This window comes from Myotis brandtii, unplaced genomic scaffold, assembly GCF_000412655.1.
Source record: "Myotis brandtii unplaced genomic scaffold, ASM41265v1 scaffold2134, whole genome shotgun sequence".
NCBI lineage: Eukaryota > Metazoa > Chordata > Mammalia > Chiroptera > Vespertilionidae > Myotis > Myotis brandtii.
Window position 1 is genome coordinate 172,216 of NW_005357977.1, and position 17,968 is coordinate 190,183.

Sequence of the window (17,968 nt, forward strand, 5' to 3'; positions counted from 1 at the left end):
AACTTCTGAAAACGCTGAGGGGAAAAATGTACATCTTGGGATGAAGATAGAGTAGTAACAAGTGCAAGAGGGTACTGGGTTTCTGGAATGTTTAACAGGCCTAGCCACATCTACCAAGGGAAAGGTAAACTGAGAACGCCAGCCCTACCTGTTGAGAGAGGTTCAGCAAGATGCCCACGGCTGTCTTCCCACCTGCAAGCCCCACAGGTGCCTGCTGGCTCTGCTCTGCCCTTCTGGTTGAAAGTGAAATGAAGCAAGAGGAAAGGAATCGAAGAGTCTTGACAGGGACATCCTTCCCCATACTTTCTCCCTGGATGGTACATGTTCCCAGACCCAGCCGGAGACTGGAAATGGTGTCTGTCCAGAGGCCCCAGGTGAGCTGGAATGTGGTGGGCAGTGCAGTTCCTGAGCCGGCCTAGAGGAGTCTGGCAGGAAGTATTTTTGGGGACTGATCATGGCTTTAGCACTTCCCACAGGATCCCCATCTTATCCTTACAGGACAACTCAAGAGTTCAGGTAACTTTGGGTCAAAGGGGGGAAAAAGAGAATGGTCAAGCTCCAAAATAGCTAAAGATGAGCAGAGACCAGCTTCACGACAGAAGGGGGCCAACGCTAACACAGGGAAGCCACATGCACTCCAAGCCATCAACTCCAGGCCTTGAAACAGACAAGCACCCTGCAAGCAGGCAAGGGTCCTTCCCCTGGAGTTGCAGTGCCTTCTGAGACATGGCTGACTGCCTGGGCCTACCATGCACCTTGCTCTACAGGACAGTGTCTCTAGCAGACATACCAAATCACTCGCTCCACATGTCTCCCGAGCCCCGCCAGGAGCCGAGGTTAAAGAGGAGAGTGAGGGACTCACACTGACATGCTCCCTGGAGGTGCTACGTCTGTGTAGAGAACTAAAACAGGAGAGGTGATAGGGTGACAGGTGGCCTGGCTGGGTCAGGGGGAGCCTCTCAGAGGGGTGACATTCGAGCTGAAACCTGAATGACAGGATTTCCAGGCAAGATGAGAATAGCAGCCTCTCCCCAAAACGTCCCAGCACTGGAGTTACCCATCTGAACTCCAGCCCTGTCCTCTGCGGATCCTCACCCCCAGCCCGGAGATTTTGTTCGACATGATTCTCTGGAGCAAATAGTATTCAATAATATACTGTTTCAGACTACAGATCGCCCAAGAACTCTGATATTACCCTCACCCACCCTCAAGAGCTACGCTTTCCCAACCCCAGCTCTTGACAAGCCTTGATGCAGCAACCCCCTGCCGAGATAGACTCCTAAGGTGCCTGGGAGACAGCTTCTCCCCATAAGACTGGAGGCTCCCTTTGTGACCCCCTCAAATTTCAACCTGCTTCCTAATGCTCCGTGAAGCCTCAGTGCCAATGTTAAACCACCCTCTCCCAGACTTGGCCAGCCCACACCCACCCTGATGACAGGCACTGTTCCCATGGGCCCACCACACAACTGGCATGGCCCTGGCCAATGCTCCCTTTAAACAAGAAGAAAATAATAATTCCGAAGGGCCCAGGGTACGACACATACCCTGCAGTCCCCTGGGCTGACTGAATGGCCTGGGGACTCTGCTTACATAAGAGCCTGGTTCAAGCAGGGACAAGGACAGGGCTGTGCCAGCCTGCCAGTCACTCACTGCAAGCTAATGAGAGGCCCTTTATCCCTCCAAGGGCTGGGGGAGGCTTGGCCCATCTCTAACTAACCATTTGTCAATAAGGAACTACCCTGAGCATTTATGTAGCAAACACCATAACAAGAGAGCCCCCACGGACTTAAACCACCCCCTGGAAGTTAACCTTTTAGATAAAAACAGGGGAAAGGGACTTCCATCACCCTCGGATTAAAGTGCACAGGCATCCGGGTGGCTACGAAGCCCTGGCTGGCCGGCCTCATTTCTTGATGTGGGACACCCAAGGAAGTCTGGCCTCCCAGCCCCAGCACATGCTGGTCCCCTCCCCCTCCTTCAGGCCTCGCTTAGGCGCACGACCTTGAGGGCAGAGGCTGAGATTCATTCACTCCAGTATTCCTGGCATGTGAGGGGTAAAGAGAAAAAAATATGTTGGATCTAGCGGACTAATGAAGTGATAGATTGGAAACAGGTAAGTGAAGCCCCACAGTACTCCCAGAGCAGCAGATCCTGCCAGCCACCTGTGTGGGGAGGGGTGGGCCCAGGTGCAGTGTTGGCAGCTCACATTGAAGGGGTGGGATGATGGGGAATAGTCCTGCTGAGGTTGGGTAAACCCAGAGCAAGTGGTCAGAAGCCATAAGAAGCTGCCTTCCCAACGTCAGGACCCCTAACGAGGCCCCTCAGCCCACCGTGTGAGAAACCAGACTCATCCAGGCCCCTGCAGCAGGCCCCACTCTCACCCTTCTGCTCCCTGTGAGCCTGACTGCAAGAAGAAGATGCATTCATTCATCCACTCATTCATCCAACAAAGAAGCACTGACCGAATGCTGAGGAGATTGTAGGAACAAGACAGAGGCCCTGCCCTCACAGAGCTCAGTCTGACCAGGATAGAAAGACCATCAAGTAATCAAATGAGAACACCAAAGCCTAAACAGCCCATGAAAGGATTACGGGGGGCTGGGGAGTAGGGTTGAGGGTTGTACTCCAGATAGGATGGTCCAGGAAGGCCTCTCAGCATGACACTGAAGCTGAGCTCTCCAAAACAAGGGACCGGGCAAGGGAAGAACAGAGGGAAGCGCATTCCTGACTGAGGGATCAGCATGTGCTCCTAGAGCAGGGACATGGCTGTGGGTGTTTGAAGAGTGAAAGCGTGCAGTGTTGAGTGAGGAAAGCAGGGGACAGAGAATGACAAGAAGCCTCAAAAGGTGGGAGCCAGAGTGCTAAGACCCTCCCATTGACATGCTTCTGCGAGCACTTTGACTTCACTGAGGGTCTTCCCACAAAGCAGGAAAGAGTGAATCATCCCAAAATGTAACTTTGACATTATATCAAAACTGATCCCTGGCATCTGGGCTGCTTCTTCCACCGTCTGGGGATGTTATTAGCACGAAGCCATCTCCAGGGGCCCCACTGACTGTTCACCGACAGTTTTCAGGTGTTCAAGAGACCACATGCAGAAAGCACTCAGGTGCCTGACTAATGCAGATCTGTCTTTATCTGCCAGCGATTGGTTCTGATCCACCTAATGCTTTGGACAGTGACTGGAGGCCAGGAATGTGCTCACTTCACACTCCCCAGTGGCCTCTGAGACAGGTGTCCTCATCCTGACTTCACGGGTGAGAAAACTGAAACACTGATAGGGTAAATGTTCGAAGGCAAATCTACCCAGTGGCCTCCACAGGCCACCCCCCTTCATCCCTTCCTCAGGGCATGAGCAACTGGGCCCACACACAGCAGAGACGATGTGGGTCTGGGAGAACTCATTGTGTGACCATGGGCATGTCGCTTTGCTTTTCTGTGCCTCAGTCTCCCCATCTGTCACACAGTATCTCTTTCACAGATTAATTATAAGGGTTAAACAAGTTACTAGATAAAAAGCACTTAGAGTGAGCACTATACTGGCAGTAGCTTGATGGTGGTGATGATGATGCTCTGGCTGTTTCCTGTATTCAAACATTCTCAGCTGCCACTGTCAATGTCTGCAAGAGGGTATTAAGACCTAGCCTGAACTTGACCCACCAGCTGGAGGTCTCTGGCCTTTCTCACCCAGCCAAGCCTGTCGGTGAAAGTGCAGAGATTCCCAACTAAACAACCGTGTCACAACAGGTGCAGGTCCCTTCCAAGCACAGTTGTCAACCCTCCAACTCCCCTCTCCTCAGGAACCAATTATTCAAGGAGCTCTGCTAAGCACAGGATCACTCCCAGTTCCAGCCAGTGGGGCTCAGTTGCCCCACCTGGAGCCCACCCTCACCCACCTCCTACCTGCCTCCTCCACCTAGACCAGCGGTTCTCAACCTGTGGGTCACGACCCCTTTGGGGGTCGAACGACCCTTTCACAGGGGTCACCTAAGACCATCGGAAAACACATATATAATTACATATTGTTTTTGTGATTTATCACTATGCTTTAATTATGTTCAATTTGTAACAATGAAAATACATCCTGCATATCAGATATTTACATTACGATTCATAACAGTAGCAAAATTACAGTTATGAAGTAGCAACAAAAATAACTTTATGGTTGGGTGTCACCACAACATGAGGAACTGTATTAAAGGGTCGCAAACAGTAGCATTACAGTTATAAAGTAGCAACGAAAATAATTTTATGGTTGGGAGTCACCACAACATGAGGAACTGTATTAAAGGGTCGCGGCATCAGGGAGGTTGAGAACCACTGGTCTAGACCCTCCCCTTCTCCACCTCAGCCCACCCCACCCTGCCTCCTCCAACTCAGCACCAAGGCCTCTGAAGGCAAGATCAACAGAACTTGCTAAATGTTAGCTGCTGTCCTGTGCTTTGCCTGGCCCTGAGCTGAGTGCCTTCCAGGCATCTGCTCATCTAATGTTCACCAGAGCAATAACCCCTTAAAGCCATAACCCAGGGATGTTAGGGACCATTATGCCCAGCAGGATAATGGTCAGTGTGCAACAAGGAGCTCTGAAGGGGGAGGGGCCAGCAGGGCACACCCTTGACCCCCACTGAATGAATGAGAAAACTGGCTTGTGAGGTTGTAGAACCTGTCCATGGGCTTCAGCTTTTTATGGGGCAGTTAAGGATCTGAATCCAACTCAGATCCAAAGCCTGCAGGCTTTGCTGTCTTCCCAGGAAGGACACTGCCAAACCCAATGAGGGACTGGCCCTGTGGCCCTGGCAAAGGCCCTCCTCTCTGGGCCTCAGATCCCTTACCTGTAGAGTACAGAAGACAAACCCAAGAATTCTAGAGCTCATTCAGGCTTGGGGTTCTCAGATTCGGGCCCGCAGGAAGGGAGTGGCTGAAGTGCAGAGCTACCAAGGGACAGAAGAGAGGACCCACCAGGACAATCTGAAACAGTGAATCACTACCTGCTCAGAGAAAGAAATCTGCAGGGTGTCAAAAGCCTAAGACCCGCTCACAGGCTCCTAGCCTGAGGCACGCCAACACAAGAAAGGCCTTTAAAGTTCACCAAGCTTTCATGGCTGCAGAACTCTACAGTCCACCGATTTTAAGGCAGAGGTAGACCCTCTGCCAACAGTCCACACTGGCCCACGGCGCCTCTCCCACCCTCCAGCCATGGATGTGTCCTCAGAAACATACACAGCCATCCACGGCCTGGAGCAGCATCAGTAGAGCATCAACCGCAGGGACAGAAACAGGAGACAGGCACACTGCTTCCTAGGTCTACGACCTTGAGCAACTTAATTACTTCTCTGAGCCTGTAAAGTAGAAATAATACTCTTGCCCACCTAATCAGATGCTCATAGGACTCAATAAACAATGGCAGCTGTCAGCAGCACCATCATCACACTATTCTATCAATGAGGAGTCTACAAAATGGGGGACCAAGGGTACCCACCTCTCAGGGTTTTTGGAAGGACACCGTAAATGTCAAGTGTCCCTGCTTTTATCACTATCTAACCACAAAAAGATAGCTCAGATGAGGGGGTCACAACTAGGGTCCATCCTGTCTGCAAATGCAAAATCAACCCCAAAAGCACTTCATGAAGACCTGTTCAATGCAATGTAGAAGGGTGTGAGAGCCCAGCCGGTGTAGCTCAGTGGTTCAGTGTCGACGCATGAACCAAGAGGTCCCCAATTCGATTTTGTCAGGACCCATGCCCGGGTTGCGGGTTCGATGCCCAGTAAGGGGTGTACAGGAGGCAGCTGATCGATGTCTCTCTCTCATCTATGTTTATATCTCTCTATCCTCTCCCTTCTTCTAAAATCAATTTTTTTAAAAACATTAAAAAAAAAAGGTGTGAGAGTAAAGGGATCAAGCAGTCCCCATCTTAGAACATATCACCTTCCTGCAAACAGGCACCAAATTTAACCTGTAAGGATCAGAGAACCACATGTTAAAACAGGGCTCGATGGCCAAAAACCCCCCTACTTATTCCTCACCTTCTTTTTCAAAAGGACACAAGAATTCAGAAGAAAAAATTACAGGAAACACCTAGAATCCCATCTCTGAAGTAAAATTTTCATTTTATTCTAGTGTTAACGTAAAAAACCATTGAAACCTGTAAAGAATTTTTGGTGAGTTTATTTGAGCCAAACTGTCTGCCGGGAAGCAGAACCTCAACAAATTGAGATAGTGTTCCGGGGAATGGCGGGGTTACATCCGTATTTATACATTCCAATCAAAGGAGGAACATAGGTGGGTTACATGAAATTCATTGGTAATAGATTAAGGAGGTGGGATTAAGCGAATCGGGGAAACCTCTGGGATTGGATAAAAAGTAAAATGATGGACACATACTTAGGTGGGTGCAGGAACAATTAACATGATGATGAAGGAATTTGTGGCATCTGTTCTGGGGCCCAGCACATTTGGTTGTGCCCCAGGGGCTCCAGATACAGGGAAGTCACAAGTTACCCAGACATTTCAAGGGTATGTTATCATAGATGCAAAAAGACAGACAGGCTCAGTTAAGGTAAAGGTTGACCTTGTCAGTGAAGATACAGGCCTAGGACGTAACTGCCCACCATAACTGCTTTTAGTTCAAGTTTAATTTCAGACCATCCTTTGTGGTTACTTTAGGTCTCCGAGTCTGCAAAACTGCCCTGCAGGCCTCTCCTGAGCTTGTCAGGTCAGCATGTGGCCCCTTTCGTCCACACTAGTCATATTAGATTCTTTTTCTTTTTTTAAAACAGACATAGCTAAAGCCTCCCCATAACTTTTCTTCCCCATCTTTTTCTCCCAAAGCAATGGTTCTTCTAACTACTGTGTAATTCCCACACATTTCTCACCTTGTATTACAATTTATCCTTAGATTAGGTATATACCCATAAACAACAGTACATGGAAGTCTCACTTGGTACTTTCTTTTTTTCAATTTACAGAATCTTTTGCAACTTGCTTTATTCCCCTCAACAGGATATTTGGAGATTTATTAAATGGCTAGGTAAATCAAACTGATTTCTTTTCATATAATGGAATTGTGCAAAACATTTAGTTAATATTTTTTTTAAATATATTTTATTGATTTTTTACAGAGAGGAAGGGGGAGAGACAGAGAGCTAGAAACATCGATGAGAGAGAAACATCGATCAGCTGCCTCCTGCACATCTCCTACTGAGGATGTGCCCGCAACCCAGGCACACGCCCCCGACCGGAATCGAACCTGGGACCTTTCAGTCCACAGGCCGACGCTCTATCCACTGAGCCAAACCGGTTTCGGCTGTGCAAAACATTTAAAAAGGATGACCCAGATCTGCATGAGCACCGCCCCTTTTATGTATACCCCTTGCTAATATGTTTCCAGCAACTTCATAATGTTCTTTAAAACTTTAAAACTTTGCTTCACTCCAAGGAGTAGCCAGAGAGGTTCACAGAGGTGAAGTAAGCTGCTCGGGGTCATGCCATTACTTAGAGTGGCAGAGCCAGGACTCAGCCCAGGCCTAGTCAAAGCCCACACACCTACGACACCATTAAACATGACTTGCACTTTCTCCTTAATTTTCACCTTCCTACTCAGTTCTCTGGATCTAAACTGTCCCATGACTGGTATTCTAGTTACAGACCTTTCACATACTTTCACCTGTAGAGGCAGCTGAAGCAAGAATTTGCCTGAGGCAAAGCACAATATTGGCCTAGAATAATCTGCAAAATGGGCACCAACAGAGCTACCCTTTGAGGTGAGGTGATGAAAGATCCTAAATGAGGGCAGTGGGGACCCCGAGAGGATGAGGCTTCCTCACCTTGGGGTACCCAGCTGCAGGAAATGAGCAGGGTCTTGGGCTCAGGGAGGCTGAAGGTACTGATTCACTTCATTTACAAGATGCAAAAAGCTGTTTTTCCAGTTGCTACTGGGATCATTGTTTTGACCTCTAATCAGCAATGGCAAAAACTGCAATTTAAAAAAAAAAAAAAAAAAAACCTGTAGCTTGAGACAAGTAGTTCTCTTATCTTAACTTGCTCTGACCCCAAGATAATCACAAGGTCAGCTCTGAACTTCCAAAAGCCAGCTTCAGCCAAGGCCAGAGGGAGACCAGCTCTACAGGCTTGTCTCAGGCCACTGAAGGGATATTTTTTCATTTCAGATCACAGAGGGGAAATAGGCAGTGACAGCAAACTACAACAAACTTTCCCTTTAGCTGAAATTCTAACTGCCATAACATCAGATGTCAATCCTAGTCAGCTTGCTGTTGACACTGCATGAGTCCTGCCCCTTTCTGTATAATACTTCAATCACTCATCAACTGCACTTGTATATTGCACTTTATCATCTAGGAGAAACCTCTGGGGCCACAAAGGCCTTCTGAGGGAGGCCAATCTCTCTGTGGACAGGGGGTCACTTGTCCCAAACAGAAATATATTCTTTGATGTGGACAGTAATTCAAACCTTTTCTCAATCTTTGCTAAATGTGAGTGAAAGCATCCTTGCTACTTTTATTGATCTGTAAAAACACACACCCCTGGACTAATCTGCTTGCTGTGCAAACCCGGCAGGGAGGTGACTGCTACTCCCATACAGAAACTCTGTAGCTATCACCTCAGTGAATACTTGACAAAGGTTAGCAGAGAATGATAACAGAGAACACAGCAAAATAACTATTTTTTTTCATTTTGTTTATTTTTTTTATTTTGAACAGTAGGTTTGACGCTCCCCCTTCCTTTTGGGAGAGAAAAGGTTTGAGTAAGGTAAAACATGTTCTCCAGTCCAACCATGGGTTCCAATCTGTGCCCAGCTTCTCAGAACAAAAGTGCCCACCCCACGGGTTCTCAGGGGGCTACTTGATCTGACTAGTAAAATTAAGAGATTTTACTTTGAGTGGTAAACACACAATGCAATATACAGATGATGTATTATAGGACTGTACACTTACAACCTATGTAATTTTATTAACCAATGTCCCCCCCAATAAATTTAATGGGGGGGGGGATTAAAACTCCACTTTAAAAATGCCACACAGACCTTCCATCCTACATCTTTCAAACTGAATGTGGCTTTTTCTCCAGGGTTACACAGAGGGTTTAAAAGGGAAAATTATATTAGAAGAACTTTATTTTATGATCACAAAGTTAAATGAGGCATTAGAGATTACTGAACCCTACCTCCTTATTCTTAGTACCATGCCAAAAATGACTGAGGACTTATGGGATAAAAGTTTCAAACGATTCTGGGTGAATTTACCAATAATAATAACAATAATAAAGGGGGCGGGCAGAGGTAGTGGTATTCAACTTATGAATAAAAACAATGAATCCTTCCTTCCATTTACATAAGGTACCTAACCTGCAACTCGCAGAGACGGAAGTAGAATGGCAGTTGCTAGAGGCTGGGCAGAGGGGGGGAATAGGAAGTTAGTATTTTATGGGTACAGAACTTCAGTTTTGCAAGATGAAAAGAAATGAGTTCTGAAAATGGATGCTGATGATGGTTGCATAACAATGTGAACATACTTAATGCCACTGACCTGTACACTTAAAAAGAATAAAGATGGCCCTGGCCGACTTGGCTCAGTGGATGGAGCGTCGGCCTGTGGACTGAAGGGTCCCGGGTTCGATTTCGGCCAGGGGCACAAATGAGGGCATTGTGGGCTCGATCCCCAGTGGGTGGTGTGCAGGAGGCAGCCTATCAGTGGGCTCGATCCCCAGTGGGTGGTTGTGGGCTCGATCCCCAGTGGGTGGTGTGCAGGAGGCAGCCTATCAGTGATTCTCTCTCATCATTGATGTTTCTATCTCTCTCCTTCTCCCTTCCTCTCTGAAATCAATAAAGAAATATATATTTTTTAAAAAGAATAAAAATGATAAATTTCATACGTATTTTACCAAAAAAAGTTTAATTAGGAGGTGGGGGAGGAGAAATCTCTCAACCTGCTAATTTTTATTTGGGGACCAGCATGACATAGTGGCTAATAACTAGGAACTCTGGAGTTTTTTTCTTGTTTATTTTTTTAAATATATATTTCTTTATTGATTTCAGAGAGGAAGGGAGGAGAGAGAGACAGAAACATAAATGATGAGAGGGAATCATTGTTCGGCTGCCTCCTGCACACCCCCTCCAACCCAGGCATGTGCCCTTGGCAGGAATCGAACCTGGGACCCTTCAGTCCGCAGGCTGACACTCTATCCACTGGGCCAAACTGGCCAGGGCAAGGAACTCTGGAGTTCTGAGTTTCTCTCTGTGTTCTGCATTTACTAGCTGGGAACCTTTGAGCAAGTCACGTGACATCTCTGAGACTGTTTTTTGTTTACAAAAATGGAAATAATAATAAAAGTCTCCTACCTCATAGGCTATGAGGATAACAGAAGAAGGAAACTGAATTTTATTAGCACAAGAGTGAGCACTTGCTAAAATGAGTTACTAAAAAGTTAGCAATAATTAAGTGATAAAATTACTAATATTATCAGAGAGATCTCTACGAGCCTGAAGAAACTTCGCTTTACAGGAAAAAGAAGCCCAGCTTAGGAGTCAGAAGACGGGCTTCAAGAGTGGCTGTGGGTGTGAGACTTCTGTGACACACAAGGGGTGACAAAGATGATCTCTTAGATTACCAGGAAGCCAGATCAGCTTTGTTGCTTGGCGGGAACCAGCCCTGGCAGCACCTTCCTCACCTCCTAAGCTTCTCGGGAACGTGCCAGGCGAGGGAAGGGGTCCAAAGGTCGTGCCAGAGAGGGCTGATAGCAAAGCCCCTTCCTAAGCCCGAGGTGGCGACATAGTGCCAGGTTGTGCAAGACACCTACGCATTGGGAGCAAGGGTTCCGCACCCTCGTTCCTCCCCTGCCAAAGCCTGCAACTCTGCCTGCTGGGAGAGCTGCAGGAAACTGCAAACTCCTCAGGTGCAGCAGAGACCCCCAAGAAAAGGCATCCCCAAAACAGCCTGGGTTGCAGAATTATAAATACCTCCTCTGCACATGCGCACTGAAATTTGCGAGCGTCCCGGAGCACAACCGCGCCCACTGCGCCTGCGCCGTCCAGCAGTCCTTCGGGCACAGGACAGGAAAGGGGGATCTCGTGGACCCACGAAAAAAGAGTGGGTTTGCGGTGACCGTATCCTCATTTCTTACCTCGTAATGCTTCATGATTTCCTCACACGGCGGCTACTGCTCCTGCTGCTACTGCTGCTGCTGCTGCCTCCCAGCACGCAACGCAGCACAGGTCCCTCACGCGCTCACGACTGCTGCGCGAGACTAACCACGGCTCCGCGTCCGCCCCGCCCCTCCCTGCAGCGCGTGCCCTTCCAGCCAATCAGCGTGTAGGGCGCCCACCTTCGTCCCTTCCCCACGGGGCTGGTCTGAGCGTAGACAAGCCGCTCTCACCATAATGCTAGCCAATCAGATTGCGGAATCCATCGAGGGGGCGGGACGCGGGCACGAAGTGGGCTAGAAAGAAGGGGCGTGGCCCTCCACCAATCAAAATGGATCTCGAGGCCGCGCGCCCCTTTCCCCGCCTCTTGATGGCGTCGCTGTGGAAACGAAAGGAAGCGACGGTTACTGCAAGGCGGGGGCGGGAGCAAGAAGTTGAGTGACAGGGAGGGCAGCATCCACAAGGCGGGCGGCGAAGCTAAGTGAATTCCGAGGTTGGCGGGCCCTGGGGTACTGGGGAGCAACGGAAGAGGTCTAGGGGTTGGGGGCGTAGGCTGAAGCGCTGGTATGGAGAGGCCTCTCTGGCGAGGAGACCCCTATCTGTCATGAATGGGAGGGAAGGAAAGGGGAAATGGGTGGGGGAAAGCACCCTGAGACCCTCCCAATCTGTAACCAGGGGGTGTCTTCACTGCCCTTTTTAATGCAAGCCCCGTCCCCCTGTGGCAGGGGACCCACATTTGTTTCCGCCTGCGCTGTCCGGTATGGTCACCACATGAAGCTGGTGAGCCCTTGAAATACGGCTGGTCCAATTTGAGATGTGTTGTATAAATGTCAGACACATCAATTCCAATGACAGTATGAAAAGGAAATAATTTTTTTTAATCTCATAATAACCGTTTATGTTTATTACACCTTGAAATGATAATATTTTGGATATATTGGAAGAAGATATATTTCTAAAATTAAGTTCCCCTGTTTCATTTTACTTTTTTTTTTTAACAAAGTACTTTTTTTAAAAAAAAATATATTTTATTGATTTTTTACAGAGAGGAAGGGAGAGAGATAGTTAGAAACATCGATGCGAGAGAAACATCGATTAGCTGCCTCCTGCACATCTCCCACTGGGGATGTGCCCACAACTCAGGTACATGCCCTTGACCGGAATCGAACCCGGGACCTTTCAGTCCGCAGGCCGACGCTCTATCCACTGAGCCAAACCGGTTTCGGCCAAAGTACTTTTTTTTGGTGCTATATTTTTATTAATTTCCAAGAGGAAAGTAGAGGGAGAGAGAAATAGTAACATCAACCATAGGAGAAAATCATTGATTGGCTGCTTCCTACACGCCCCCCACTGGAGACAGAGCCGGCAACCCCAGGATGTGCCCTGACCCAGAATCCAACCATGACCTCCTGGTTCATAGGTCCACGCTAAACCACTGAGCCACTCATCTTACTTTCTTAACGTACCTATTGGAACATTGAAAATCACAGACAGCTCCCATTTATGGCTGGCAGTTGTGCCTCATACGCGCGTGCGCATACACACACACACACACACACACACACACACACTCATGCATACATTTCTGGACAGGCTGAGCGGGCAGCGCCTGGTACACTCCCTCACTTTCTCTTCTTTCTCCCAGTTCCAGGCCTGCCCTGAGCCACCATCAACTTGCATCATTGGAAACCCATGATGATCTGATATCAGGGACATGGTGAGAAGTCCTCAAAGGTAGACCTCTGAGTCATAGGGTGGGGCAAGGGTGAGTCATTGCTGAGCCCTTAATCATCCAGGTTGGTTCTAAACACTCTGAAGCTACAACTTTGGGGGACTTCTAAGTAACAGCAAAGGCTGTGGTCTTCAGAAACTGAAACTACCTTTTTTACTCGGCCTATCTGGACAAAACAGATGAAAACACAAAGGTGTTTTATAACCGCACTTTCAAAAGCATCAATTTTATTCTGTTAGTAGTTGGGGGGCTCACAGTATCTTGAAACCTTTGTGTCCTAACCAGTCTCATTTGCTGCCCTCATTGAGGGGAACAATGGGAGTACTCACTCCGAGACCACATCTTAAAATCCTACCAAGTTGAATTACTTGAGATGTCTAATTGTGAGGTACTAAGGGGTTAGAGTTGAAACCCTAAAATCTAGCCATGTTTTGCTACTTCGCCAGTTCTGTCAAATTCTAGTTTCTCCAGTGTAGTCTGAGTAGGCGCCTCTTCCGTATCACTAGGTTCCAGCTAGGTGAGGCTTGTGGTGTCCTGACCAAATAGATGGCATTCTTGGGGGAATTCTGTACACATTCCTAGGGAGTTGGAACATTCTGGAGTTCCCCTTTTGAGATTGCTTTCCTGAGCCCTGCACTCACTTAACAGGAACCAACTCATTTTGTGAACCTACTATGCTCTGTGCCATATGGGGCATACAAATAATTTCCACCCTGCTCACCCACAAGAAGTTCATAGAAAGGCAGGAGCAAGCCTCCAGAGGAGAAAATTCCTCTTTATTTTTGACAAGTATTGAAGGAGTAAGGACCTCTTGTTGGCTTCATCTGGCTTCCAGTAACCAGCTGTCAGCAAAAATCAAATCCACCCTTGGAATGAAAATTGGCCACTTTGTACAGCCATTCATGACACTGTACTGTGGCTCTGGCTGTGCCTGTCATTAGGGACAGCTAAATCATGCTTGTGTTATTAGCCTCAGTGGGTAATAACAGTGACAAGTAGACACATTTGGTGTTGCTGAGCTGACTGTAACAAGCCCCTGGGAGCAATTTCCAAAGAGGAAATTCCAGACAGATCTTGCATTTAGCAGCGCTGAAAGATAAGTGGGGCCTCCTGGGATCTTGGACCTGGGGGAACCCACAATAATTTGGACACCAAAGATCTGGTGTGTTCAGTTGTATCCAGCTCACAGGTTCTGTTTGCATCCCACACATGGGTTAGGTAGGATCTTGATTGTCCAGAACCTGGCTTGGCTGGTTTGGGAGTGCATGATAGAGCTGGTTCGAATTGTGAGGGAAGGTGAAGCAAAGAAAAGACAAGCTAGGGCTGGTTAGCAACTTTCTGCTGTGTCAGGAGCCCCAGAGAGAGGTTTCCCAAGCCCTGCCCTGATTTGCATTTTTTATTGTGAAGCCCATGGGATGTTTATTTATTTATTTTTATTATGGTATAATATAGATACACCTTTTTCAGTTTATAGTTCTGAATACAGATAGTGGTATAACCACCACCACAGTCAAGATATAGAACATTTTCAGCATCCCAAAAATCTCTCCTATACCCCCTGTAGTAGATCCCAGCCGCCAACAACCACTTTCTGCCCCAATACTTTTGCCTTTTCCAGAAGGTGCTATTAAATGGCATTACACAGGAAATATCGTTTTGAGTCTGCCTTCTTTCACTAACCATGTATTTAAAGTGCATCTGCATTAGTTCCTGTATCAGTAGCTTGTTTCTTTTTTATGGCTGAATAATATTCCATCGTGTTGCTAGGTCAGTTTGTTTATCCAATCACCCACTGAAGGACATTTAGGTTTTAATGGCTGTCAGTAATTATGAGTAAAACCTTGATAATTATTGGTTCATGGGTTTTATGTGAACATAGGTTTTTATTTCACACAGGTGTTCTATCAAGGGTGGGATTGCTGGCTCATATGGCAGTTGTGCTTTTGAAGGCCTTTTTGATGAAGAGAATTGAAAAGAGTGGTGATGCACTTTTTTTATAATTAAGGCTTTATCATCATCTGAATCATGTCTTACACAAGCTCAGTGCTTATCAGAAAGCACTCATTGTGCTAAACATGCTACACTTCAGCATCTTATTCCCTGGGTGACCTCAGGCAAGTCACATGACCTCTCAGAGCCTCGACTGTAAAAAGAAGGTTAACACTAGGCCAACTTCCTAGGATTATTGTGAGGATTAAATGAGTTAATACACACTGACCACTTGAAAATGGCTTGGCACATAGTTAACTGTTATTATAATGTTCATTTCCTGGCTCCTCTTAATTCCTTCCACATAGTAACCTTGGGTGGTAAGAGCTACTCTTATCCTCATTTTATGGAGGACACACCTAACACTCTGAGAGATCAAGCAAGTTATGTAAGATGGCACAGGTAGTAAATGAGTAAATTGTGGGTCTGGGATTTCAACTGAGGCTAACTCCAGACTCACCTGCTTAGTTCCTATATCAGTCAGGGGTCTACCAAGGAACCAGAACCAGTGGGCTATATGTGTTTGTCAGTGTGTGAGTGTATTAAGAGATTTATTTTAAGGCATTGGCTTACACGATTATGGGGAGTGGCAAGCTAGTCTGAAATCTGTAGGGTAGACCAGCAGGCTGGAAACTCTTGGCCAGAAGCTGATACTTCTTCCTCGGGGAAACTTCAGTATTTTCATTTATAGTTAATTTTTGTTTTTTTTTAATTCTTTTCAATTACAATTTACATTTAATATTATTTTGTATTAGTTTGAGGTGTACAGCATAGTGGATAGACAATCATATACTTCACAAATGTTCCCCCTGATATTGCCAGCACCAAACTGTCACCAAACATACTTATTACAATATAATTGACTATCTTTCCTATGCCTTACTTTACACCCTCATGATTATTCTGCAACTACCAATCTGTACTTCTCAATCCCTCCGCCTTTTTCACCTAGTCCCCCAACACTCTTCCCCTCTGAAAACCATCAGTCTGTTCTCTGTATCTGAGTCCTTTTCTGTTTTGTTTATATTGTTTTTTAGATTCCATATATAAGTGGAATCATATGGTATTTGTCTTTCTTTAACTGACTTATTTCACTTAGCACAATACCCTTTAGGTTCATCCACACTGTCGAAAATAGTAAGATTCATTCTTTTTTCATGACTAATATTCCATTGTATATATGTAACACAGCTTTTTTAATCCAGTCATCTATTTTTAATTTATTTTTGTTAATCCTCACCCAAGGACATTTTTCCCATTGATTTTTAGAGAAGAGTGGAAGGGAGAGAGAGAGGGAGGATTGGTTGCCTCCTGCACGTGTCCTAACCAGGGCCGGGGATTGGACCTGCAACCCAGGTACGTGTCCTTGACCAGAAATTGAACCTGAGACTTTCAGTGTGCAGACTGACACTCTGACCACTGAGCTCACTGGCCAGGACATATCCACTCATCTATTGATGGGCACTTGGGTTGCTTCAACAGCTTGGCTGTTGTAAATAATGCTGCAATGGACCATAGGGGTGCATCAGTATTTGTCTTAAGGCCTTTCAGTATTTGCTTTTAAAGCCTTGCAACTGATTGGATGAGGCCCACCCACATTATGCAGTGTCGTCCCCTGCACTTAAAGTCAGCTGATTGGTAATATCTACAAAATACCTTCATAGCAACACTTTGATTAGTGTTTAATTGAACAACTGGGTAGGAACTTTGGAAGCTGTCACATTTGTAACTCTAAACTAAATTTATCCTATAAAATAAATACTAGCTTATAAGTATGAGGAAGTCCTGAAACTCTGGGTTTTTCCCATAATGTGACTCTTCTGCTGTCCATTTATGTAACTTTTTAAAAATCAAACTCTCTTTCTCCCATGATTGGTTCATGCCCCCCGCTATGCTGTGCCAGTGGACACCAGCCCATACCCAGCCTCCCAGGCTGGCAGTGTCCTAGCCCCCGGGTCCGTGAGTGGCCATGGAGGGCTGGAATCCCCCTACTAGACCACAGGGAAGGCCAGCGTCATCTTTTCGGGAGTCTCAGGTTGCATAAGGATAGCAGTCATTGAACTTTTTGTTGTGGTGTTACCAGGAAGCTGGTGGTTCAGCAGCCCCTCACTCGACAAGAGGGTTTGTTACCTCGCTGAGAGCACTTCCTCTGTGCCAGGCCTGTCCCAGGCACTTTACAAAGGTTGACTCATGTCAACTTCAGAGCTCTATGAGGCAGGAGCAACCACCATCCCCATTGTACAGATTAGGAAGCTGAGGCCCAGAATAGCTCGCTGGGTAAGTAGCCCGAGGTCATGCAGCCAGGAAGTGCTGGAAGCAGAAATGAAACCCAGCTGTCTGGCTCGAGAGCCGATGTCACACCTCCCTGACCTCCCAAGCAGTACTTCCAGGAACCGGCCCCTCGGGGGGGCCCCCACTGCCTGCCCCCTCTTCCCGATGCCCTTCCCAGGCTATCCCTTCCTGAACCTCCTTTTCCCATCAGCCCTGTCTTGGACCACAGGCACCCCAGACTCCCAGAGCCAAAAGGAACCATGTCACCCGCAAAGAAGGAAACAGGCCCTGAGAGGTGTCGGACACACTATGTTCCCCAAATCAAAAGGTAGTGGAGAGAGAAAAAGAGGAGGTGCATTCAAAAGAGCCGAAAATATTCATGAAGCGTCCACTGCAACCGAGTGCCAGACACTGTTCAAGGTACCGCCGACCCCGCACTGACAGGTCCCAGGGCCTGCCCCGGTGGGGTCGCAGGCTGAGAGCAGGTGACATTGGTCGTGGAAACCAAGATAATTTCAGATGTCAGTGGCACGTGTTCTTGGGAAAACGGTAAAGTGAAAGGCCCGGGAGCAGAGGGACTGGGAAGACCTCCCGGGAGGTGAGCTTTCCCAGGTCCTCGCCTCGCTTTATAGGGCTTGTCTGACCGGACAGGGACAGTCCTGGGGCTCCGAACCGCACGCTCCTCGCCGCCGGGAAAGAGGGAGGATGAGACAGGAGGAGGTTCAGCCACTTGCCCAGGGTCTCCCGTCAGGACCCGACCGGGCGTGGCGGACCCGCACGGTTACCTTCTTCTTGGAAGGGGCGGGGCCTCCACAGCCCC

At 47.4% G+C, this 17,968-nt stretch overlaps 1 protein-coding gene and 2 long non-coding RNA genes across 3 annotated transcripts in view; 1 reads left to right on the forward strand and 2 right to left on the reverse strand.

Moving 5' to 3' along the window:
• Window positions 1-11,295, reverse strand: part of TECR (trans-2,3-enoyl-CoA reductase) — a 26,608-nt gene extending 15,313 nt beyond the window's left edge. The window contains exon 1 of the mRNA XM_005865840.2: window positions 11,138-11,295. Coding sequence (XP_005865902.1) covers window positions 11,138-11,152 — 15 coding nt within the window. The 5' untranslated portion in view covers window positions 11,153-11,295. The remainder of the gene's footprint in view (window positions 1-11,137) is intronic.
• The window catches only part of LOC102260397, a 29,948-nt gene extending 12,218 nt beyond the window's left edge, over window positions 1-17,730 (forward strand). The window contains exons 3-4 of the long non-coding RNA XR_313560.2: window positions 12,802-12,873; window positions 17,360-17,730. This is a non-coding gene — a long non-coding RNA (uncharacterized LOC102260397). The remainder of the gene's footprint in view (window positions 1-12,801; window positions 12,874-17,359) is intronic.
• Window positions 12,346-12,857, reverse strand: LOC106726020. The gene is made up of 3 exons (XR_001362037.1): window positions 12,783-12,857; window positions 12,601-12,622; window positions 12,346-12,390 (listed from the first exon to the last, which is right to left on the reverse strand). It is a non-coding gene; the product is annotated as an uncharacterized LOC106726020 (long non-coding RNA).
• Window positions 17,731-17,968: the final 238 nt, after the last annotated feature.